The 26,339-nt window shown below is 42.7% G+C and overlaps 1 protein-coding gene across 1 annotated transcript in view; it reads right to left on the bottom strand.

The window, feature by feature from the left end:
• The window catches only part of IPO5 (importin 5), a 64,312-nt gene extending 39,644 nt beyond the window's left edge, over window positions 1-24,668 (bottom strand). Inside the window, exons 1-8 of the mRNA XM_059684988.1 lie at window positions 24,510-24,668; window positions 16,407-16,487; window positions 12,397-12,589; window positions 7,823-7,925; window positions 6,233-6,329; window positions 5,502-5,606; window positions 3,205-3,327; window positions 2,999-3,119 (exon numbers count right to left, since the gene is read on the bottom strand). Coding sequence (XP_059540971.1) covers window positions 2,999-3,119; window positions 3,205-3,327; window positions 5,502-5,606; window positions 6,233-6,329; window positions 7,823-7,925; window positions 12,397-12,589; window positions 16,407-16,487; window positions 24,510-24,599 — 913 coding nt within the window. The 5' untranslated portion in view covers window positions 24,600-24,668. The remainder of the gene's footprint in view (window positions 1-2,998; window positions 3,120-3,204; window positions 3,328-5,501; window positions 5,607-6,232; window positions 6,330-7,822; window positions 7,926-12,396; window positions 12,590-16,406; window positions 16,488-24,509) is intronic.
• Window positions 24,669-26,339: the final 1,671 nt, after the last annotated feature.

The following is a 26,339-nucleotide window of genomic DNA, read 5'->3' as shown; positions in this document are numbered from 1 at the left end:
TACTCACCTGGACCGCCCAGGCACCCCAGTGGGGATCCTGCACCCTGAAGGAGGTATGGCCAGCCTGCAAACAGCCATCAGACCCTCACCCAGGCTGGCCAGGCACTCCTATATGATAAAAGGGTAATATGCAAATTGACCTTAACAGCAGAACGACTGGGAATGACTGGTCACTACGACACACGCTGACCATCAGGGGGCAGATGCTCAATGAAGGAGCTGTCCCCTGGTGGTCAGTGCGCTCCCACAGGGATAGCTCTGCTCAGCCACAAGCCAGGCTGATGGCTGTCAGTACAGCGGTGGTGGTGGGAGCCTCTCCCGCCTCCTCAGCAGTGCTAAGGATGTCCGACTGCAGCTTAGGCCTGCTCCCTGCTAACAAGTGGACATCCCCGAGGGCAGCCGGGCTGCCAGAGGGATGACTGCCAGCTTAGGCCCAATCCCCCCAGGGAGCAGGCCTAAGCCAGCAGGTGGTCATCCCCCGAGAGGTCCCAGACTGCGAGAGGGCACAGGCCAGGCTGAGGGACCCCCTTCCCCCGAGTGCACAAATTTTTGTGCACCGGGCCTCTAGTCTCTCTATATAAAACCCTAATTGTAAATAAACTGAACAGCAGAACAACTGGTCATTATGATGTGCTCTGCCCACCAGGGAGCGTGTGTGAAACATGGTAGGTGTTAGCAGAAGACGGTATAGAGTGTGGAATATGGTGGGCATTGGCCGCGGTGGGATAGTGGAGCAGGTGAGTGGGGGTGCCAGACCAAGGCGGGGAGCTGGTTGTTGTCATCATCGTGGCGAGCCTCTGGTGATTACTAAAAATTCTTTGCTCCTACGCGCTGCAGTTCTGCCCTATGCTCACACCTGCTACTGGCGCCAGCCCCTCTCACAGCCGCTGCTGAAGCGGCCGCTCACACCCGCTGCAGGTGCCCGGCGCCAGTCCCAATTGCTCGGCACCCTCAGCAGGTGCAAGTGGCGGTTGCCAGCCCTGATTGCCCCTGAGGGTTTCTCCGCCTCCCACTGCTCCTCAGGGATGATCAGGGCAGCAGCTGCTACTCAGATCCACTTCTGGTGTGGGCCCCAATTGCTCCATGCCATAAGCGGGTGCGAGCAGGGCCTCAGCTGTCAGCGGGTGCGAGTGAGGCCTGTGCCAGCAGGGCTGCTGGCAGACAGGGGACAGGGGGCCGCGGTAGGAGGGGCCAGGAGGATGGGCCGAGACCCACCCCTGTGCCCACTGCAGCCTCTCAGCCCACAGTTCCTTTCAAGGTGCATGAATTCGTGCACTGGGACCCTAGTCATACTATATGTATCCTTTGGCAATTTTCTTTTTTCTCATAGCATTCCATTATATAAATACTATCCTGTTGATGGACAGTTTGGTTGCTTCCAATTACTAATTTTACTTTGATGAAATTCTTATACATCTTATACAAGGCTTGATCTCCTTGACAAGTGTGAGTTTAGGTACCTACAAGTATCTTTTTCAACAGCACTAAACTGCTCTCCATAGTGGTTTTATAATCTTGCTAAGGGAAGTTTAAAAGGCCTCTTATTTCTTTTTTTTTTAAAAGTGTTTTATTGCTTAAAGTCTTACAAAGAGTATTACATATGTCTCCTTTTGCCCCCCGCCCTTGACAATCCCCTGGCCTCCCCTACCCCCCAGTGTCTTATGTCCATTGGTTATGCTTATATGCATGCATACAAGTCCTTTGGTTTATCTCTTACCCCCCCTTCCTGCCCCCAAAAGACCTCTTATTTCACCACAATGTGTGAAGTGCCCTGCAACTGTAAAAATGTCTTCTCCTATCTACACGCTTCATCAACACTTGATGTTGTCAAAGTTTCCAATACGCTGTATTCCACAATTACACTTGTTTTTATTGAGACAGAGCAGTGTTCTTTAGCTATTTTAGATTCCTCTTTTGTGAATTTCCTGTTACTAACCTTTGTCTAATTTCTGGATAATAAAACTTTGTTGACGGTGAGCACTGCAACTATTTTCTCTAGTCTGTAGTGTCTCTTTTAATTTCACTTATGGTGTCCTTGGATGGTCAAAACATTATTTTCCTTTTTGCAAATTTAGCAATGTTTTTACATATATGGTTTTTAATTCAGCCTTTAAAAAAATCCTTCTCTACTATCTATCAAGCTTTCCTTGTAAAACGTGTCTATGGCCCAGCCGGCGTGGCTCAGTAGTTGAGCGTAGACCTATGAACCAGGAGGTCATGGTTCAATTCCTAATCAGGGCACATGGCCAGGTTGTGGGCTTGATCCCTAGTGTGTGGTGTGTGGAGGCAGTCAATCAATGATTCTCTCTCATCATTGATGTTTTTCTCTCTCTCCCTCTCCCCTCCTCTCTGAAATCAATAAAAACATATTTAAAAAAATAAAATGTGTCTGTATTAGCTTTTAATCAACCCCAAATAGGTTGTTACAGAATATTTAAGATTGTGGTACTTTTAAAAATAGAAATAACCAATCCCCCAAATGACTTCTGATGAAGTCAGTTTTGCTTCCACCTGAGTGGTTCTGCTCCCACACCCTTTGGCTCCACCCAATCTATTTGTCTACACCTGCACCATCAACAAATTCTAAATCTTCACAGCTGAAAGGGCAAGACCTCTATTTGATTTAACAAAATTCTCTTCAACAAAATTTTACTCCAGAACCTATGATCTTCAACATAAGTTGGGATTCTGAGTGAAATTATATTGAATTTGAGGAGAATTGATATTTAGTTCTTTCAATGTTTCTTTTGGTCTTTCAATATCTTACACAATTTTCTCCATAAATTTTTGTGATTTCTAGGTATTACCAGTCATGCCTGCCATCAGTTAGGTTTCAGAGAGCTGCAGCAAAGCCAGCAAGTTGGGTACACACATGTGAGGATGTACAGAGATGCACATCCCCAGACATTAACAAACCTGTGAACTTATACAACTCTCAGCACATTTATTCAACAATTTTCCTACATTAACATAAACCATTTAAAGATCTTTGACTTACTAGTTTGTGCAACAATATTGGTATGTTTTCTTAACATAGCAGCTGCAGTCTCAGAGAGGGTCACAATTACTTCAAGGGCAAGCTGGCGTTGCATATTATTGAGGCTAGTGTCTCCACATAACTACAAGGAAGACATATTTGCATACATTTAGTAGATAATTCACTGAAAATAATAAACACAACATTTACTGAAGTATTTAATTTACCTTTAGACTTAGCTGTAAAGTAGCTTCCAAATGAGGACGCAAATACTTTGGAACAGTATCTGCAATCTCCACAAGGGATTTTAGGACCGAATCATCATTCTGATAGCACGAATCATTTACAGCCTAGAAAAGATGAAACAGAATGTAAAGTTTGGTAATACAGTACTAAAATAGAATGGAACAGTTAGTGTTTTTTCATTGACCTAAACTCTCTTCAGTTTGATGACAATGAAAGAAAAATATCTACTAAATCCTCTGACCCATGCAGAATATTTCAGTTTTACCTCCTCTAACTCCTGTCTAACCCAGTTTGCAATAGAGTTATTTCTCTTAGGAGGTGTTTTCTTGGATGTCACGACTAAAGATGGGCAAAAACCAGGAGTATTAGATATCCTCCATTTGTGACACAGATGCTTCCAAGGAATTAACAAGACCTTATCATGCATCTCACAAGATCATAAATATAAGACACTAACAAAATGAACTTACTTATAATTATTAGAACCTGGAACCCAACTCACAAATTATTTTGCACCATTTTAAAAATGTACTGTGAAAAATAACTGTACTGTGAGCCCCCCCAATGTAAATATTGTATAAGTCAAGAATTAATACATAACTTGTTTCGTCCAGAACTTTACCACTTCTGGAAATCAAATCATTAACAGTAACAGCAATTCTGATGTTTGACTTGCCAATGAGACCTCTGTATTGTCCATTTCTTAATCTATTGCATTTGTAGAGGTCTCTTAAAAAAATCACCTAATCTATGTCTTTTGTGGTAGTCATGCCTTGCCATTTATATGTAGAAAGCATGCCATTTTTATTATATGTTACTCTCTTTTTACTTTTTATATTCACTTAGAACCATGTATTGATATTTTAAAAACTTGTGCATGTAGTGAGTCATGTTACCTATGCATTTCATTTTAGGACCGAACTAGAGGCCTGGTGCACAAAAATCTGTGCATTTTGGTGGGGTCCCTCAGTCCGGCCTGGGCCCTCTCACAGTCTGGGAGGCCTCGGGGGATGTCCAACTGACGGCTTAGGCCTGCTCCCTGCATGGTGTAGGCCTAAGTCGGCAGTCGGACATCCTTAGTGCTGCCGTGAAGGCGGGAGAGGTTCCTGCCACCACTGCTGTGCTCGCCAGCCACAAGCTCGGCTTTTCTGGCTGAATGATGCTCCCCTTGTAGGAGTGCACTCACCACAAGGGGGCAGCTCCTGTGTTGAGTGTCCGCCCCCTGGTTGTCAGTGTGCGTCATAGGGAACGGTCTTTCCACTGTCGGGCCAAAACGAGCTCTCTGACATCCCCTGAGAGGTCCCGGATTGTGAGAGGGCGCAGGCCAGGCCAAGGGACCTCACTGGTGCACAATTGAGGCAGGGGAAGGATGCAGGAGGTTGGCCAACTGGAGAAGGACCACAGGAGGGCTCCAGGGCATGTCCAGCCCATCTTGCTCAGCCCCGATCTGCTATACCCCAGTAGCAAGCTAACCTATTGGTCAGAGCGTCTACCCCTGGTGGTCAGTGCACATCATAGCAACTGGTCGACTAGTCGACTGTCTGCCCCCTGGTGGCCAGTGCCCGTCATAGTGAGTGGTAGAGCATGTATGTGAGTTGTTACCTATTCATTTCATTTTAGGACAGAATATGGGAAGTTATAAAATATGTTATTAAAAAATGGGTTTAGGGTCTAACAAGATTAACTGCTCCAATTTACTCAATCTTACTTTACCTTCTCATTTAGGCAGAAGGTGTCCTTAACATAGTAACTTATCCTTGACATTCAATAATGGGAATTAACCATAAACTATAATACAAACTGCTATAAACCCTCTGGTTAAGAACTGCAGTCTGATTTGGGTTTGAATCATGCAGGATGCCTCCACTTTCCAACACTGTGACCTTGCCAACTTTCTTATCCCCTCCACCTTAGTTTTTCCTTATGTAAAATGGGCATTTAATTTCATAAATTATTTGGTTGATTCAATAGAAATAACCGATGTGATTACATACTCAATAAGCATAAGTTGGTTATATCATCTGTATTATAAAAAAACTCTGAAACTCTAACCTAAATATTTTAAAAGACTAAGAACCTATCAAAGCTAATAGATGTGAATTCAAAGCGGACAATTATTTGCATGTTTTGTTCACTGCTGTATCCCCAGTGCCTAGTACCAGCACATAGTACACAATGTATATTTACTGAATAAATGAATGTTAACTCTGATATGCATTTATTAAACTACAGAAACCAATGAAGATATAATTATCACTACTTTAAAGGGTCTACTTACCTGTAAGAATCCAGGTAACAAGTCTGCAAAATGTTTGAACAGAGCAACATTATGCTCATTTGCAAGGATAAATGCAGCTGTAGCTCTAGCAGATAGTGTTCGGATCTAAAGTGATGAGAGTAAAAGATATCAAACATGAGACATTTTTAATGGATGCAAGTCCAAGTTTTGTTACTAAGGATGAAGTTTTCTCTTGATCAGTAAAACTATTTATATATAGACTAGTGGCCTGGTGCACAGTTTCATGCACACTGAAAGAAAATTAATTAGAAGAAATATTTTAATATTGCTATTTGCCCTCTCTCTATAACAGAAGTGCCAACCAAATTCAAGATCGACAATGACAGATCAAAACACATGCATGTGATTGGCGCCAGCAAGAGCTTTATATGTATCATGCATGTGCAAGTCAACATTTATTTTTAAATTGCCAGTGGGTGTCATATGTACTGGCCGGTTGGTCAGACATACATACATACATACATACATACACACATACATACATACAGTCACTCACTTAGTCTTTTATATATACAGATTTGGGGGTGGGGCGGGTAAAGAATTATAAATTACGTCATCTGGAAAACCAGATGGGCTGAGCTCCCAAATGGCGCCAGCCTAGTATTTATATTTTAAAGTATTAAAGACAATCTCCATATACATAAATTCTTTCACAAGTTAGATGTTATCTTAAATTAGGTGTTAATGTAAAGGAAATTGAAATGATTTACCGCTGGATGTTCCTGATCTTGCATACATTGAACTAACATCCGTTTGATGACGTCTAAATAGTGCTGCTGTTGGTTCCCAAAAATTCCAGGGAAGTTCCTAAAAAATGATTCAAAGCGTGTTTTTTTTTTAAAAAAAAACTACATTACATCTGCCCCGGCCAGATAGCTTAGTTGCTTGGAGTGTTGTCTTATTACCCCAAGGCTGCAGGTTAGACCTGCAGTCAGAATCAACCAAAACCAAATCAATGCTTCTCTCTCTCTCTCTCTCTCTCTCTCTCTCTCTCTATCTTTTCCTCTTTCTAAAGTCAATTAGAAACTACATTTCATCTTAGTAAAGTGATAACTAGAATATTTAATTAAATGTCTACCTGATTCAAAGTATCAATCCTTAAGGTTGAAAAATACCCATCCCTCCAAGCAATCTTCTTTTGGGGTTGGGTGAATGGAAACACACATAGTGGAGGTGATTAGTCTGGGAGTAGGGGGAGACCCAGGTGTACATGACTAAGCCACCCATCCCAGCCCAGTGCTTTCTTCTTATGCTGTCTCAGTGGGAAGCTAACCTAAAGTGCAGGACGGGACAAGAGAAACCACTCAGTTGCACATAGTAGCTGCAGTAAACATGCGTTCTCACACAATCTGCTCCTAGTCTTGGTGATCCAGGGTAGTTTAAGTTCTGCTCTACTTTAAACTAGGTAAACAAACTAAATACTTTTACTTAATTCTCTACTCTGGATTATTGACATAAATAAATAAAACACATCTGACAAATTAAGGAGAAAATGGTGTTAATATCTACCCTTATCCTCTTGAGATGCTCAGGGTATACTTTATTGAAAATTATAAATCCAATTTTATTTTAAATACAATGAACTGTGTAACATGGCAGGGCAAAATTTTTCTTAATGCAGATACTTACTGCATTCTAAACTTTGATCATCTGCTTATACACAGCAGTTTATTAAAATATTACATTTTTATAAAGCTTGACCACAGAAGACCCAGAAAACAATGGGATTCACAAGCCCTTTCTTTCTCTTCAAGATGCCATTACTAAAGCAGCTTTTTAAAAACTACATTTAGTACTGTGTACATTTCCAAATAAAGCTGAAGAAACCGTTCCAGAATTTTTTCAAATAATAAAAGAAAAAAATAAAGCTCCAGCCCGGCCGGGCATGGCTATGTTGAGCGTTGATGTATGAGCCAGGAGGTCACAGTTCAATTTCCGCTAAGGGCACATGCCTGGGTTGTGGGCTGGATCCCCAATGTGGGGCGTGCAGGAGGCAGCCAATCAATGATTCTCTCTCATCACTGATGTTTCTGTCTCTCTCTCCCTCTCCGTTCCTCTCTGAAATCTATTGTAAAAAAATATTAAAAAAATAAAGCTCCAGAGAACCTTCATATACAAATGAAGATAATATGAAATAAAAAGCTTTCGTTGTTGTTGTTTTTTCAATTTTACTTCCAACACAAATATAAAGCTTATCTGAAGGCTTTTTCAGAATAAAAAGTTGTTAAACTAGAAAATAAAAATGTGCTTTGCGTATTCATGACATTAACATTTTCAAAAAATTAGATCAAGGTATATACCAGAAAATGTGAAGGGCAGCTTCCCGCAGTCCCATATTTTGAGAGCTGACTGAATCAAAAAGGAACTTCAAACCTTCAGGCCATTGGTTGTTACCATCCTCATCTAAAAGTAAAGAAATCCAGGCATAAAGTGTGTAAGTCAAAACTTCAAATCATTAAGGGTGAATCCTTTCATTATAAGCCTCATTCAAAATATATAGCAGAAAATGTCATTTGCTCTATATTAAAAAAACTTCTAACACAATTAGGTTCTTTAACCTAAAAATGACATAATCCTATATAATAAAGAGCTAATGGTTGTCACTCTCATGCCTTAACGGCTCAGACACTCAACAATGGGGAGAGAGGAATGGGGACCAGCCATGCACAAATGAGCTCGTGAGAGAGGAATGGGGACAAGCCAGACTGCGGCCCGGCACCTGCAGCTGCAGCCCAGGCAAAGCCAGCCCAGGTACTGGGTGCCTGTGGTCGGCCAGAGGGAGGGAAGCCTGGGTCCCCGGTGCCTGCGACCGGTTGGAAGAGGGAATTCTGGGTCGCGGGTGCGGGGTGAGGCAGAGGCGGTTAGGGGCGATCAGGCCAGCAGGGGAGCAGCTAGGGGCGATCAGGCAGGCAGAGGTGGTTAGGGGCGATCAGGCCAGCAAGGGAGCAGTTAGGGCAATCAGGCTGGGAGGGGAGCAGTTAGGAGTGATCAAGTAGGCAGACAGAGGTGGTTAGGGGCAATCAGGCAGAGGGGTTAGGGGTGATCAGGCAGGTGAGTGGTTAGGAGCCAGCGGTCCCAGATTGCAAGAGGCAGTCGGACATCCCCCAAGGGACCCTAGATTGGAGAGGGTGCAGGCTGGGCTGAGGGACAACCCCCCACCCCACCCCCGTGCATGAATTTCGTGCACTGGACCTCTAGTAATCTTATAAAAAGCAATTGTTTATATTTAGGTTACATAGCACAAGTATTAAATGGGGGTCACTTCTAAGGAGTGGTATTTGGAGAAAAGGCATCACTGTGACTATTTGGTTGAATCTTTGTATACATACTATTGCTATTAAAGAGTTTAAAAAGTAGGCAAAGCTAATATATGGTAACAAGGTCTTGAAACCAAAATAATTGTTACTTTCAAACTGTAGATGAAATAGGATTGGGAATCCCAGAACCCAGAGCAGGGTGCTCACACTTTCCAGTTTTAAGTGATACCAGATTTTCTCAATGTATTTACTTTTAAACAAGATTTCAAAACAAAATTTTTTAGCTACTTTGTAATAAAAATAAGCAACCACAAAAATATACTGCATTAGTGAACTCACCATTTATACCCTTACAAAAAATGTAAAAAAGAGTTGTAGAAATTGCAATTGCACTTTTTCTTGTTAAAAATTTCCTACATTATTTGATTTTCTGAAATGAGTGCTACTTAGTGAGATTAAGAAAAATACCCTTCACCTATCTTTTTAACATAAAAATGTTGCTTTGAGCGGTAATAAAATAGCTACTTTAAAGAAAAAATTTATGGCCCTGGCTGCATAGCTCAGTTGGTAGAGCGTCATCCTGATACACCAAGGTTGCAGGTTCAGTCACTGGTCAGGCACATACAAGAATCAACCAATGAATGCATAAATAAGTAGAACAATAAACTTATTTCTTTCTCTCAAACTAATAAAAGAAAAACCTTTAAAATATATTTTTATTGATTTTTGAAAGGGAGAGGGAGAGAGAAATAGAAACATCAATAATGACAGAGAATCATTGATTGGCTGTCTCCTGTATTCCCCAGACTGGGGATCGAGCGAATAACCCAGGCATGTGCCCTGACCTAGAATCAAATGGTAAACTCCTGGTTCATAGGTCGACACTCAACCACTGAACCACACTGGCCTGGCAATAAATGAAAAAATTTTTAAATACTATGAAGAGTACACTTAGAAACATTTTGAAAATGTTTCTATTATCAAGTGATTGAGTTAAAAAAAAAATGTCACCTATAAAAACTCTTATCTGTACAGTTAAAAAATTTAAAAATAGCCGGAACCGGTTTGGCTCAGTGGATAGAGCGTCGACCTGCGGACTGAAAGGTCCCAGGTTCGATTCCGGTCAAGGGCACGTACCTTGGTTGCGGGCACATCCCCAGTGGGAGATGTGCAGGAGGCAGCTGATCGATGTTTCTCTCTCGTTGATGTTTCTGGCTCTCTATCTCTCTTCCTTCCACTCTGTAAAAAATCAATAAAATATATTAAAAAAAAACAAAAAAACTGCCAGAACCGGTTTAGCTCAGTGGATAGAGCGTCGGCCTGCAGACCAAGGGGTCCCGGGTTCGATTCCGGTCAAGGGCATGTACCTTGGTTGCGGGCACATCCCCAGTGGGGGGCGTGCAGGAGGCAGCTGATCCATGTTTCTCTCTCATGGATGTTTCTGGCTCTCTATCCCTCTCCCTCTTTGTAAGAAATCAATAAAATATATTAAAAAATAAAATTTAAAAATACGCTCTAGCCAGTTGTGATCAGTGGTTAGTGTCCGTCCCGAGACTGAAGGGTCTCGGGATTTTGTAAGCTTTTTTAAAAATTCGAAATTAAGAGTTTCACCCTGATCAGCATGGCTCAGTTGGGTTGGAGCGTTGTCCCATGCACTGAAAGGCTTCAAGTTTAATTCTGGTAGGGCACACATGGGAGGCAACAGACTGATGTTTTTCTCTTTCCCTTCCTCTCTCTCTAAAATCAATAAAAATACGTATTAAAAAAACTGTTTCAGCCCCAGTTGGTTTGGCTCAGTGGATAGAGCATCAGCCTGCATACTGAAGGGTCCTCGGTTCAATTCTAGTCAAGAGCACATACCTTGGTTGCAGGCTCCTCCCTGGCCCAGGCACATGTAGGAGGCAACCAATCAATGTGTTTCTCTCACATTGATAGTTCTGTCTTTCCCTCTCTATAAAAATCAATGAAAAAATATCCTTGGGTGAGAATTAAAAAAAAAATTGTTTCAGTGGGTTTTGAATTATTTTGGTAGTTAAGATTACAGAATTGGTTATGTATTGTTTTTTTTTTACTAGCACAACCAACAATGTTCTCCCACTTAGCCCTTATCTTAGTGAGGTATCCTTTCCACCTTTGAAAATGTCACTTAAATGAATTAAGTTTAAAATTACATTTATGAATCTGTCAAAATAACAAAGAATATTCTATTACTTTATTCATATTTTTAGAATGACCAAAAAGTCTTGACTATTGATAAAATGCAATTTTAGCAGTTTTTCTTTTATCTTATCCTTTAAAAATATTTTTGGATATTTTACATGTAAATAGTACAATAGCACATAATTTAGAAATACACAAATATAATAGCAAAAGCACCTGCATTCCACTAATATCTTCTTATATTGGCAAGTCTATAAAGTAGGCTATAAATAAGACTATGCTTTCAAAACTGTACAATTTTCAAGCAAACTATAATACTAATTCTCACATGATAAACACCAATGGTATGACTGCATTTTATAAACATCTATCATTTTGGCCCTAAATGCAGAATCCACAATCACTCTCATTTTGAACAGAGTAAGTGATACTCTGGTACTTGTGGAGTTTCCTCTACAGATTCCACTTTTTAAAAAAAAGAATATACACTTGACCCTTGAACAATGTGGTGGTGGGGGTGGTTTAGGGGTACCGACCCCAAACATAATAGAAAAATCACAATTAACTTTTGACTCCCCTAATTTGTCTCAGTATCCGCTGGGGAATGATCCTAGGACCTGTGTCAGGTAACAAAATTCACAGATGCTCAAGTCCATTACATAAGATGGTGTAGAACAATGCATACAGTCAACCCTCCGTATCCAGACTCCCAACAGAGAATTGCAAAAAAAAAAAAAAAAAAGAAAATCCCCATATTAAGTGGACCCATGCTGTTCAATGTCAACTGTGTTTTTTCTTTTATAACATTACTAGGGGCCCGGTGCACGAAATTCGTGCACTGGGTGTGTGTGTGTGGGGGGGGGGGAGTGTCCCTCAGCCCAGCCTGCCCCCTCTCACATACTGGGAGCCCTCAGGCGTTGACCCCCATCACCCTCCAATCGCAGGATTGGCCCCTTGCCCAGGCCTGATGCCTCTGGCCTAGGCGTCCGACCCGGGCAGCGGGGACCCGCAGCTGCAGCGGCCCCACGATCGTGGGCTTCGCTTTAGGCCCAGGCAAGGGACCCCTAGCTCCTGGGACTGCCAGCTTCGACCGTGCCCAGCTCCCATCGCTGGCTCCACCCCTACTTCCTGCTATCACTGGCCAGGGCGGAAAAGGCACCTGATTCTCCGATCATGGCTGGGGGGCAGGGCAAAGGCGGCCCCAGGGCCGCCTTTGCCCTGCCCCCCAGCTCTTAGCTCCCCCCTGGGTTTCCGATCACTGTCAGTGGCAGGGGGCTTCTTCCTGCTTTCCCTTTCGCCTCCCTGCATTGTGCCTACATATGCAAATTAACCGCCATCTTGTTGGCAGTTAATTTGCATATAGCCCTGATTAGCAAATGAAAAGGGTAGCTCTTACGCCAATTACCATTTTTCTCTTTTATTAGTGTTGATAATAATAAATGCATTTGCATACAAACCTATTAAATTTCTGGCCAACTCTGCAGCAATATCACAAATTTTCTTCCTCATGCTAGACTGTGTTTCCATTTGAATAATCATTAGTAGTTCACTCTTGATGGCAGTCTGGACATCAGAAGGAAGAGTTGGGTAGACTTCATCAAATGCAGAGGACAAAAGACGTCTTAGGAGAACAGCAGCCATTTGTCTAGCCTATAAATAGATAATATTGTTAATAACTTAGTGTCTTCCTAAAGAAAAAAATTTCCAACCAACTAGATTCCCTCTGCCATTTATGTATTTCACTACTCTATTTTAATCCTCACCCAAGGATATTTTTTCCATTGATATTTAAAGTAGAGTGGAAGGGAGGGAGGACTGGGAGAGAGAGATGGAAGGAAGGAGGGGAAGAGAGAAACATCCTTATGAGAGAGACACATTGATTGGTTACCTCAGGGGGTTGGGGTTGGGGTTGGGGTCGGGATGGGATGTGTGTGCAACCAAGAATGTGCCCTTGACCAGGAATCGAACCCGTGACTCTTTGTTCCTGGGGATGATGCTCGAACCACTAAGCAAAACTGGCCAGGGCTCACAACTCTTTTTACAATTCATTCCAAAAGCATTTTATCAGATTTTGTAAAAAATACATAAAAGTATTTCTAATCACATTAGCCTACTATATAAGAAAATACCATCCAAAAGTATTTTTGTTTATAGCTGAGTAAAAGACCTGAACATATTACATCTCAAATAGGAACACATATCACAGCAGTGATAAACCTGTTTAAAATTCCTATTTTTAATATAATCTTTGGGGAGTAAAACAGATCTTAATAAAAGCTGTAAATCCTATAATGACCGTTTCCTACTTCTCCATTTGGTGCTCACTCTAGTATCCGAAGTGCATTTTCCACATAATTGCATACTGCCAGCCTGGTCTATCTTGTTATATTACTGACTTTTCATTAACCTCTTTAGATAAAATGCTATCAAATCTATTTATGTTTATGCTTCATTCATGCAAACAAATATTTTAAGTTCCCAACACCAAAAAAATGATAATCAATCTCAATGTGCATATTCTTATCCCATTTTCAAACCTGAAGAATTTATTTAAGTTTGGTGTTTTCTGTATATTCCTTTAGATCAGTGGTTCTCAACCTGTGGGTCGCGATCCCTTTGGCAGTCAAACGACCCTTTCACAGGGGTCGCCTAAGACCATCCTGCATATCAGATATTTACATTACAATTCATAACAGTAGCAACATTACAGTTATGAAGTACCAACGAAAATCATTTTATGGTTGGGTCACAACATGAGGAACTGTATTTAAAGGGCCAGAAGGTTGAGAAGCACTGCTTTAGATTATCAAAAGTTGACACAAACACCATTCTAAAATTTGATCATATTAAACCCATTAGCCAAACTATACATATTCTTTTTCTTTTTTGGGGCTATAGCTATTCTTTATCAAATTACTTTGGGACTATGATCAACAAAAAGAGTTAAGTTATACAAATAAAATTTGCCAATTTTTTTCTCCATTTACTTTTCACTGAGAAATCTTTTCATCTGAACTATTTATATCAGACAGCAAACTTATTAAAAAATTTATACTCTAGCCCTAGGCTGGTTTGGCTCAGTTGATACAGTGTCGGTCTACGGACTGAATGCTCCCGGGTTCGATTCCAGTCAAGGGCACATGCCCAGGTTGCAGGCTTGATCCCCAGTGGGGGGGGGCGTGCAGGAGGCAGCCAATTGATGATTCTCTCTCATCACTGATGTTTCTACTTCTCTTTGTCCCTCTCCCTTCCTCTCTGAAATCAATAAAAATATTTAAAAAGAAAAAAATTGTTACACTCTCGCATTAGATCATGATTTGAAAAAAATTATAATACTTCATATATTAGCTCTAGTCGGTTTGGCTCAGTGGATAGTCAGCCCTCAGACTGAAGGGTCCTGGGTTCGATTTCTGTCAAGGGCACATACTTCGGTTTTGTCAAGGGCACATACTTCGGTTGCAGGCTCGATCCCTGGCCCTGGTTGGGGCGCTGCAGGAAGCACCTGTTCGATGTGTCTCTCTCACATCTCTCTCTGTCTCTCTCTCTTCCTTACACACTTTCTAAAAATCAATGGAAATATAGCCTTGGGTAAGGATTAACAACAACAAAAAATTTAAACTCTAGATTCAAAGTGGTTAAAATTCCCATAAAAGTGGCTAAAATATTTCCATTCTCACATACACTGAAAACTATGAAGCCACAATAAAAATGCTGAGGCCAGTCACAATTATCTTATTCCTAAACCAAATCAAGATTTAAATGGGGTTCAATATAGGTATTTTTAAAAATCTTCACCTGAGGATTATGTTTCTATTGATTTTTAGAGAAAGAGGAAGGGAGAAACATGGATGTAGAAACAGATCAGTTGGCTCCCATATGTGCCCAGACTGGGGATCAAACCCACAACCTTATGGTGTAGGGAATGATGCTCCAATCAACTGTGCCACCTGGTCAAGACTCAATATGGGTTTTTAGAAGTAAAATTCAATAATTTTTATATTATCCCTGTTTTAAAATTTGTTTTGTAGCTGTGCACCCTCCCTGTGGGAAGCATGCTCTGGCCTTTTCCCTCCCCTTCTTCTTCTTTCCAGGTGTCCTAACCTTTGCCTTTCTTCCCCCTAAGCTTCAAGGGCCCTTTTGTTTCTGTAATGTTCCCTGAGACTACACAGCCCACGTGGGTCACTTCTGCTACTTCTGTAACTTTTCAAATAAATCTTCTCTTATAATTTGAAAAAAAAAAATGTCTTGTAGCTAACTTGCATCTATCTTCAAGCATTAAATTAGCCAACTTTTTAGAGATTTAAGTTTGTTGTTCATATTGGACATTCATTTTGAATTAAAGAATAGATATATTTTAAAAAGGTGAAGAAGTGTCTTTTGTCATCTACTTTAAGAAATCAGGGCATATTTATACTCTTTTCTAAGTGTTATCAGAGAATATTAAATGGCCAATTTAAAGTCAGGTGTATTACTATATACAACTTTAGTGTGACTTCCTTTTCACCATGTGTTAATATAAGCATTCAACATATAATGTGACCATTAATAAAGCAGTCTTATGTTACAAATTCTAAGAGCATGTCACAGATAGAGTAAGTTTTCTAGATTTGGGTATTTTGACGCTTTGTCCAAAATAAACAGTATATTCAATTCACATTCAATGTTATACACAGGTATTACTTTTGGGAAGAAAGAAATGAGCTAAAAATTCATAGAAAAGCAGTAAGAAACTATAAATTTGATTTGGTAACTACGTAATTTGGTAAAAGCCATGATTTTAAAGGACTCTACAAAATGTCCTTTATTTCCTAAACATCTTTATAGTATTCTTCTCCATTTAGAGATAGCTATAAGGATAACATCTTAAAAGATAGATAAAAAGTATTTTTTTCAGAATCATTTAGCAACACATTAAAATACTGAAAGAATTAAATTCCTTCCTTTAGAATGAACTGTCTTGAGCTAGAAAATTTTGTATAGCCACGGAAATCACTTATATTTAATAATTTAATGTAATTATTTTAAAAATATTAACTTTTAAATATCCTGGACACATCATCTACATGAGGGACACATCATCGTCATTTTTAATACGAGCACTTAAAAAACATTTTAACTCCAAAACAGTTTCTAGCAAATAAGTTCAAAGTTCTGGTAATGTCTGCACAGTAACAGTAGTTTTCACTATCCACTTTGACCACCATCTAATACCCAACTTATAAGAATATATTCTCGCCCTGGCTGGTTTGGCTCAGTGGCTAGAACATTTGATTCCGGTCAAGGGCACATGCTTGGTTGGCAGGCTCAATCCCCAATAGGGGGCATGCAGGAGGCAGCCAATCAGTGATTCTCTCTCATTATTGATGTTTCTGTCTCTCCCTCTCCCTTTTTCTCTGAAATAATTAATAATAATAATAATAATAATAATAATAATAATAAAAGAATATATTCTCAAATATTATAGTACCTCCTCAGCAGCTGTAGTATTTCTGATGGCCTGTAAGAGGAATGTGATCTTTGACTGGCCTGGGATATTCTCATAGGTTTCCTACATGAAAAAGAAAAACATGAAAGGTTAGAATATAGTTAGAAAACATCATGAGTACACCAGTGAAAAGAAATGAAGGCTGGGAAAGATCCATGCATGGGAAGTCATATAATCTAGGCCCAGTGTTAAAATTTCCTCCTGTGCCGAAACCGGTTTGGCTCAGTGGATAGAGCGTCGGCCTGCGGACTGAAAGGTCCCAGGTTGATTCCGGTCAAGGGCATGTACCTGGGTTGCGGGCACATCCCCAATAGGAGATGTGCAGGAGGCAGCTGATTGATGTTTCTCTCTCATCGATGTTTCTAACTCTCTCTCTCTCTCTCTCTCTCTCTCTCTCTCTCTCTCTCCCTTCCTCTCTGTAAAAAAATCAATAAAATATATTAAAAAAAAAAATTTCCTCCTGTACCATAAAATATACTTCAGATAGGTTAGGGGAAAAAAGATGTTCAAGGAGTTATTTATTAAATTCCTTCCTACCATTATCTCTCAGATTTTTTTTGACGTGTACACATTTCCCCAACTTTTGATCCCCTGATTAACAAAACTCAAGGCCTATGAAGGTATTAAGTGTGACTTGAGCTACCATGTTGCAAAGTACTCACTATCTCCTTAGATCATGGAAAACTGGTTACCTTGTCATCAACATTTTTAGATCAGAAGATATGGGACTGGTTCAAATGAGCACTACTTACAACTATCAGATGAAGCAAGTCAGAGAAAGGGAAAGTGTTCAAATTCTTTATGCTACCTTTTTTTTCAAGAAAGGATTATACTAAAACCATATTATACACAAAAATACATGCACACAGTCAGAAAAAATTTGAGCAGGAAACTTTATTAGATTTTGAAATCTAGGTTTTGAGACTCAGGACATTTCTCTCCTTTTCCATTAATAATGTCAAATGAGAGCAAATTGGTTAACAAAAACTAAGCTGACACCAAAAGACAGATGGTCAGAGTGGATCAAAATACAGGACCTAAGTATATGATGTCTACAAAATTAAGTTGTAAGTATTATCCATATGCACGTATAAAAATTCTAACAATAGCAGTCTTTTATAATGGAAAAGAAATCATTAATTTAAGTACACTTTGAATTGTTTTCCCCAAGAAACCTCTTTAAACTGATTGGCTAGAATTGGCAATAAGTAAGTATAGACAGTCCATTCTGATCTATCCACTTCAAGGGTATAATGTAGATAACATGCTAATTTTATAGCAGTCTAAGTTCAAAGAGCTTGCCTGCTGTCTACTAGCTACCACCCCCAAAATGTGCCTGGTTTCTCTGGACAGAAGTGAAAAGGACAAAAATGGGAAAACAGGGTGTCTCTGAATCCACATCTACGTTACACTTTTTATTAAGTGCTTGCTCCATGGCATCCTGGAGATAATGACATATCCTATACTAATAAAAGGGTAATATGCTAATTAGGGCAGATGTCTTTCAGACGACCATCCGGATGTCCTTCCAGACAAATCCTCAGCAGCTGTCTGAGGTGCAGGCAAGCCGTGGATGGCGGTTGCTGCTGCCCAGGGCCGGCCTGAGGCTCAGGCAGCCATGGTGGCTGCCAGTGGCAGCAGCAGTGGGATGATGGGGGTGGCACCTTCCCTTCATTGGCCAGGTAGCCTCTGGCAGAGGGAGGCCAGACTGCGGCTTAGGCTGGAGGCTGAGGCAGAGGCCGTGAGGGGCAATCAGTCAGGCAGAGTGGTTAAGGGCGATCAGACAGGCAGGCAGAGTGGTTAGGGGCGATCAAGCAGGCAGGCAGGCGAGCAGTTAGGAGCCAGCAGTTCTGGAGCCCTCAGGGGATGTCTGACGGCCAGTTTAAGCCCAATCCTGCAACCGGTAGTTGGACATCCCCCGAGGGGTCCCAGATTGGAGAGGGTGCAGGCCAAGCAGAGGGACTCCCCCCTCCCTGGCCTTTAGTCCTATGTAATAAAAGGCTAATAAGCAAATTGGCCGAATGGTAGAATGACTGGTCGCTATGATGTGCACTGACCACCATGGGGCAGACGCTCAATGCAGGAGCTGCCCCCTGGTAGTCAGAGTGCCGCTCAGCCAGAAGCCAGGCTCATGGAGGGCGAGCGCAGCGGGACTCTGCAGCAGCACTAAGGATGTCCCTCGAGGGCTCCCGGAAGGCGAGAGGGCGCAGGCCAGGCTGAATGCACGAATCTTGTGCACTGGGCCTCTAGTAAGGAAATAAGGCTCAGAAATTATATGACTTGCCGAAGGTAGACCTTGATCTTCTGAGCCTAACTGCACTCAAAATCTCCTTGGCACTAAATGCTCTCCGAGTTTCACCCTTAGGGGATGACTCCACCAAACAACCAGTTCTATTTATACAGCACTACAAAGTTTTCAAATTTCTCAAACATTATCTCAATCTAGGGAAGAACAAATTTGGTAGAAAGAACTCAAAATCTTTTGATAACTGCACATTCCTCTCAAGTACACAAGCACACAGAACATAACAATGCTGAAAACTGTAGCACAAAGTAGTCAGAGCTGAGAGATGGCTTGAATTTATTTATCCAGAAATGAGATAATTTATGTAAAAATATTCAAAAGACTGCAAAAATAGATACACTTTGAGATTTTTCACTTAATCTTTATCAAAGCAACTCAAAAAACAATATAGTCTTCATTTTTACACTAAAAATGTATTTTTATTCCTTGTACCTTGGCTTAGCCCCTGGTGTACTGTAGATGCTATAAATGTTAACCCTTAAATCTCCAATGGCTAAATCAAGTTTTGGCAAAAAAAAGTCTTTATTAGTATATCACTCTCAGAAATTCTGTTATAAATTTTGATGATCTCTGACCTTGGCCACATTGAGACTATTAGTGTGAGTTAGCCTATGTTAATTCTAATAGAGACTTACAAAGATTAAGTCAAATATTAAACTCTATTTTATTATAAATTAGAAATCAAGGAGGAACAGTTCAGTATGAGTGACATCTGACTCCTGAGAGAGGTTTCTCCCATTTGATCTGTTCCACTGTAGCAATTCAGATATAGTATTACAAAACATGGGTCAAGGATAATAATTTGAAAAGAAAAGGATAATAGTTTGATAAAAAGAAAATAGCTTTAAAATCTGGTGTAACTTTTCACCTTGGTCGGGTGTCTCAGTTGGTTGGAGCATCATCCCGTACACCAAAATATGGTGGCTTGATTCCCAGTCAAGGCATGTACCCAAGTTTCGGGTTTGATCCCTGTTCAGGGTGCATTCAAGAGGCAACTGATTGATATTTCTGTCTCACTTCAATGTCTGTCTGTCTGTCTCTCTCTCTCTCAAATAAAAACAATTTTTAAAAAGTGCCCTCAGGGGAGGGTTTAAAAATTATGTAAAAATCCTATATAATAAAAGGCTAATATGCAAACCGACCGAACAGCAGAACAACTGGTCACTATGATGCGCACTGACCACCAGGGGACAGACACTCAATGCAGGAGCTGCCTCCTGGTGGTCCAGTGTGCTTCCACAGGGGGGAGTGCTGCTCAGCCAGAAGCCAGGCTCACGGCTGGTGAGCACAGTGGCGGTGGTGGGAGCCACTCCTGTCTCTGCTGCAGGCGGGCGGTAAGGAGCAAGTGAGGGGTCCCAGACTGAGAGAGCCCCGGACTGCAGGCCGGGCTGAGGGACCACCCCCCCCCCCCGCCACCCCAGTGCACAAATTTCGTGCAACAGGCCTCAAATAAATAAATAAATAAATAAATAAATAAATAAATAAAGCAAGCAAGCAAGCAAGCTTTTTCTTAGTCTAAACATGCTGAGTCCCACAAAGGCAGGTATGGTATCTTTTCCTCTTGTATTCCTAGAATCTAGCACATTAGAGTATGAAGAATATGTCTAAGCAAATATAAAGAAAACTTCTAAGACTATTCCTAGCACTAGCCCAGGCAAATTCAAAGTCACCAGTGTTGTGGCAAATGAAATTTCAACTCCATTTGTTCTACATGCACAATTGCACAATATAAGGAAATTTCACCTCCCACCTTTCCTGCCCACAAAGGAGAAATGCTAACAGACTTATCTCATCAAGAGAGAAAACTTTTACCCAGTAAACACCTGGGTTCCTCAAAAATCAGATGTAGTATTCAATGTTACCCTCCTTCAATTCAAATCAATATTACAATATTGCCCTCCTTCAATTCAAAGTTCTATATTAGAATCAATGAGGTATAAAGTCAATGGGAAAAGTTAATTAGCCCTGGCCAGGTAGCTCAGTTTGTTGGAGCATCGTCCTGCACACCAAAAGGTTGTGGGTTAAATTCCCAGTCAGGGCACATATCTAGGTTATGTGTTCGATCCCAGTTGGGGTGCATACGGGAGGAAACCAATCAGTTTCTCTCTCTCTCTCTCTTTCTCTCTCTCTCTCTCTCTCTCTCTCAAAAATCAATTAAAAAAATATCCTCAGGTGAGGATTAAAAAAATTTAATAAAAATATACAATCTATGCATATGATTGATAAAATACTTATTTCATAAAGAAATGTCATCATGGCCCTAGCTGGTTTGGCTCAGTGGATGGTGTTGGCCTGTGGACTGAAGGGTCCTGGGTTCAATTCTGGTCAAGGGCACATATCTTGGTGGTAGGCTCAATCCCCACCCTGGCAAGTGTAAGAGGCAACCAATCGATGTATCTCTTCTCACATCGATGTTTCTCTCTCTTGCTACTCACTCCCCTCCACTCTCTGTAAAAATCAATGGAAAAAATGTCATCGGGTGAGGATTGATAACAACAAAAAAATGTCAACTCTGAATTACATGTCAATTATTTATTCAATTGTTCATTCATGTTAATATACTTTGAAACAAGGACATTTAAATCATTTCTTCAAATAGTGTAAACATATTTTTGAAAAGTTAAAGAGAAAAATCCTTGAAGATTTTTAAATGGAAGATATAGAGCCTATCAAATGGTTTATACAATGGAAAAAACTTAAAACTTTTTAAAGTTTTGAAGCTCTTCAATGATTTAAATAATTACAATAAATGAATCTTTTATTGTACTTAACTTCCTATTTGAATATAAAAAAAGTCACCTTAGTCAACAGTTTGGTATTTATGTGTCAACTAAGTATTTTTATTTAGACTGAGTAAATTACAAAGATATTTCCTGAGCCCTGGCCAAACCCTTAGTGTAAAAAAAAAATTCTGTATTTGTTATATCAGGCTGTGATAAGAGGCTCATTTTCATAATGCAAAAAAAGGGGTATTAGGTATCATTATGTGCAGCCATTTCTTTTTTCAAATAATATTTTGCTTTCATTACAGACTAGCATATTACTAAATTATATGGTGCCAAGGAGCTTTCCCTCTAACACTTTTTTCTGTGTCAAATTAAGAAAATCCTGTATTATATTTCACATATTAATATATTCCAAGGATATACTAAAAAAGTAAGAATATATTAGATTGTTTTCACTAGGAATAAAGAGACTAAGAGAATAACAGTACTTATTTTCAATTGTTCTATATGAGAAAATTTACTGAATGCTGCTATCCCCAAAGTGATGGAAGTGATAAAAAATTTACAACAGGCACCAATTGGAATTCAAGCTGAACCAGACACATATTTCTGTTCTACAGAAGAGAGATTCCCCGCTAGGCTTGACAATAGAGACTTAAGCAACTAGAAGGAAGAGGCAGAATTAAATTAGCTCACTAATTACAATGCTGTTCTGCTTTGCAACACATGGAAATTTCTATTATGGGTTGGGATTAAGAACTTATTTCTGTGAAAAATTACTTCTAGAGTTAGCAGAAAGCATTACAATGTTTTAATAGGCATCGTCACATCCCAATGACAGGAGTACAAATTGACGCAACTAATAAATGCATATTACTTTTAAGGACAAATACTTTTAAGTATTCTACAAATAAACCTGGCAAAGTCTGAAAAGATAGGGATACATTTACTTCTATGTACAGCACTGTTTTCAAGAGCAGGACACTGGAAATCTCAATGTTCATTGATAGAGGACTGGTTGCATAAATAATACATCCATAGGATGGAATTCTACATAGCTGCTTTAAATCTCTTATGTGACAATGTGAAAAATACTGAGTGAAATAGTCAAGCTGCACAATAATGTGTATTAAAAGCGCTTTCATGCAAAAATGAATATATACATACTAGTAAGCTTTTTCAGGGGTGATTCACAAGACACTTAAAAGTGGTTACCTTTGCAGGGGTCCTCAAACTACGGCCCGCGGGCCACATGCAAATACAAATGTTGTATTTGTTCCCGTTTTGTTTTTTTTTTACTTCAAAATAAGATATGTGCAGTGTGCATAGGAATTTGTTCATAGTTTTTTTTTAAAACTATAGTCTGGCCCTCCAACGGTCTGAGGGACAGTGAACTGGCCCCCTGTTTAAAAAGTTTGAGGACCCCTGCTTTAGAGAATGAGAAGAAACTATCTGCACCCCTTGAAATTTTACCCCGAACAGGTATTCAATGTATAATAAATAAATAAAAAGTCATTAGGATCAAGTTAGTAGTTTTAAAGAACTGAACTTTCAGTGTATTTACTTTGCTAATTATAAAAGCACAAAGTGGCCCGGCTGGTGTGGCTCAGTGGTTGAGCACCGACCTAGGAACCAGGAGGGTGAAGTTAGGACTGCCGTCAGGGCATATGCCGGGGTTGCAGGCTTGATCCCAGTAGGGGGTGTGCAAGAGGCAACTGATTCATGATTCTCTCTCTGAAATCAATTAAAAAAAAACACACACATTTAAAAACCACTAAGTGTAACCAGCATTCTTAAATCTATTCACAATCTATTAACAACACTGTGAGACAACTATAAATCTCGTGAGTCCACAGGACCTGTCCCCGGTTTCATTAGCTAGATGTAACAGAAAGGTCTGTTTGCTCTGTAAAAAGATCTGGCTGAACATCCTTCACCGAACCATCGAAATCTTCCATCACAAGGTGGCAAAGAACCCCCGTCTGTAACCAAGTTTGGAGATCGCTCCCGATAACGCGCTTCAAAGAAAGTTTCTGCCCTTCCCTGGAGGCGTCTCAAATCAACTGTGGTCTCCACACTGACAGGACACCCCCAGCCTCACACTGAACCAGGGGTGCCTCGCCGCTACTGTGTACATGAACGGGCAATACTACTGTCTTTTGAAACTATAGCACAGCTCCACATTTTGGAGGCCAGGAGCCGGAGGTGGTTAAAAAAAAGAAAAAAAAAAAAAAAGAATGATTCAGGTGCGATTTCATGAAAATGCAAGACTTAAACATATGGCACCGACCCAGGGGAACAACGGAAGCCCCAGGACACCCCATGTGCGTGATGAGACCACAAATCTCTAGAGATCAAAGATTTCTCCGAGGGCCGAGCAAAGGCAGGCGGACGCTGCTGGGCAAGAAACCCCAAAGGTAACTTCACCAGACCCTGGGAGAGGTGCGAAATCCAGCCTCCGATACGAGGGACGAGACAAGAGAGCGAGGGCTACGTGGAAACAAGTGGGAAGAAGGCGAAAGGGCTGGACATACATCCCAACAGCGGAGGTTGGGAGCCGAGGGGCAGAGGGTAGCTGGGAGCGAGGGGGCATCAGAGCAGCGGAGGGGGTGGACCAGGGAGCCGCCAGGGTTCGGGAGACCGAGGAGGTCGGGCTGGGTGGATGCCGCGGAGAAGCGCGAGCAGGCTCCCACTGGGAGAGAGCGGGAAAGGGGCGAGGGGAACCCCGGGGCCCGCCCCACACCCCACACCCCACATCCCTCCCCGCCGCCAGGCTTCCCCATCTGGGCGGGGGCAGTATGTCAGGAGCGGCCGCACGTGTATGCGAAGGGCGGCGGGAGGAAACCGGCGCCGGGCCCCGCGGCTGCAAGAGTCGGAAGGGCCGCGGGCACCGCCGGGAGCCGTGCGCCGGCTCACACGTGGGCTGAGCTGCCGCCGCCCGCCGGGCCCGGCCTGCGCCGCCGCGGCGGAGCGGCCGAGGCCCGGTGTGGCGGTGTCGCGGGGAGGATCGGCGCGCCGGCCGGGGCTAGGCGTCTGGGCGATCGGCTCGCTTACCTCTGCCTGTTTCCGGACCACATTGTCGGGGCTGAGCAGGTTTCCCAGGAGCAGGTAGAACTGTTGCTGCTCCGCCGCGGCCGCCGCCATTGCGCTAGGCGTGAGAGAGAGAAGGAGGGAGGGGAGACAGGAGCCGTGAGGCGCGCTGGCGGGCCGGCGGGAGGGGCGGGGGGCGGGCCCAGCGCGGGGACCGGCACCAGCTGTGCGCGCGGGACTAGCTGGGCCGGGCGGGAAAGGGCGGGGCAAAGGAGAAAGGGGAGGATGGGGCGGGGCCTGGCGACCCCTCACCCCGCCGCGGCCGCCGGCGTCGGCGCCTCATTGGCCCTGGGCGCGAGGGGCGGGGCCGAAGCCGCCTCCTCGGGAGCCGCGCGGATTGGCCACGCACCCTGCGGTGCCGTCACTGTCGGCGCGTGGCGTGCTGCTGGGTTAGGAGTGGGTCAGGCTGGTCGGGACTTAGCAACCTCCCTGGGGCCAGGCGGCGTCGCGGGGGAGGAGGGAGGAGCCACTGGCGGGCCTGGCTGCGGCGAGGGGCGAGGGGCCCGGCCGGGGAGGAGGGGCCAGCTCCGAGCGCGGGAGAATTCCGCGCCGCTGGCCGGCCGGCCCCCTCCCGGCAACCCCAGGAGCGCCCCCAGCTCCTGCGATCCCAAACCCCCACTCCCTGGGGAGAGAGCTCCTTTGAAACCCGTTTCCCACTAAATGGCACATCCACTCTCCCCCGCCCCTCCATCTGTCAGACCCGCCTGGCCGCCCCTCAACGCCGCGCTCCTCGTGACTCACGCCCTGGGCCGGCCCGGAAGAGGGGTTACTCAGCGCTGGGCTCCCGCCAGGCCTCGGCCCGCCCGCCTCGGTCCCGGCCCGCCTGTGTAGCGCACCCGCCTCCACTCCCCCCACCCCAGGATCCTGACTATTTCCTTCAATTCCGGGTTCCTGTTCTTTGGTTGCCAGCAGTTGAGAGAGACCCCCGCCCACCCCAAAGCAGCACTGGTTTATAGGGTTGATCTCTCCTGTTGGTTGACTCCCACTGGTACTGGGGGGCTCAGAGACCGTATTTAAGTGGAGCACACTAATGCATAGCCAGTGGTTCTCAACCTTCTGGCCCTTTAAATACAGTTCCTCATGTTGTGACCCAACCAAAGAATTATTTTCGTTGCTACTTCATAACTGCAATGTTGCTACTGTTATGAATCGTCATGTAAATATCTGATCTGCAGGATGGTCTTAGGCGACCCCTCTGAAAGGGTCATTTGACTGCCGAAGGGGTCGCGACCCACAGGTTGAGAACCGCTGCATAGATAGTACACCCCATCTTCCTCTACTGCAGGACCTGCCACAGACCAAGAGCAGTGTGCAATCAAAGACATTGCTGTTGATTGAGCCCCTCCTCTGCCCACTGCATTGGGCTAAGGTGGCCCGGAGAACAGAACACTAGTCGTTTTTGCTTCAAAAGGACACCACCTTTCTAATGAGGAGATTACACATTGGGCAAGGTGGAGAGTACCCCACCTCAGGCTGGTCATAGTATTTAATGTAGGAAATTTAATTTCCTGTTGACTATTTTGCTGAAGTTCTCCTTGGAAGTCGACTTAAAACATGTGCCTTGCCCTGACCGGTTTGGCTCGGTGGTTTGGCTCGGTGGTTTGGCATCGGCCTTCGGACGGAAGAGGGTCCCGGGTTCCATTCTGGTCCAGGGCACATGCCCGGGTTGTGGGCTCCATCCCCAGTAGGGCCTGAAGGAGGCAGCCAATCCATGATTCTCTCTTATCATTGATGTCTCTCTCTCCATCTCCCTTCCTCTCTAAAATCAATAAAGATATATTTTTTAAAAAACAA

The sequence above is a fragment of the Myotis daubentonii genome, chromosome 2 (genome assembly GCF_963259705.1).
Source record: "Myotis daubentonii chromosome 2, mMyoDau2.1, whole genome shotgun sequence".
Taxonomy (NCBI): domain Eukaryota; kingdom Metazoa; phylum Chordata; class Mammalia; order Chiroptera; family Vespertilionidae; genus Myotis; species Myotis daubentonii.
The sequence above is the reverse complement of the archived record's forward strand: the minus strand, read 5'-3'. Positions and strand labels throughout refer to the sequence as shown.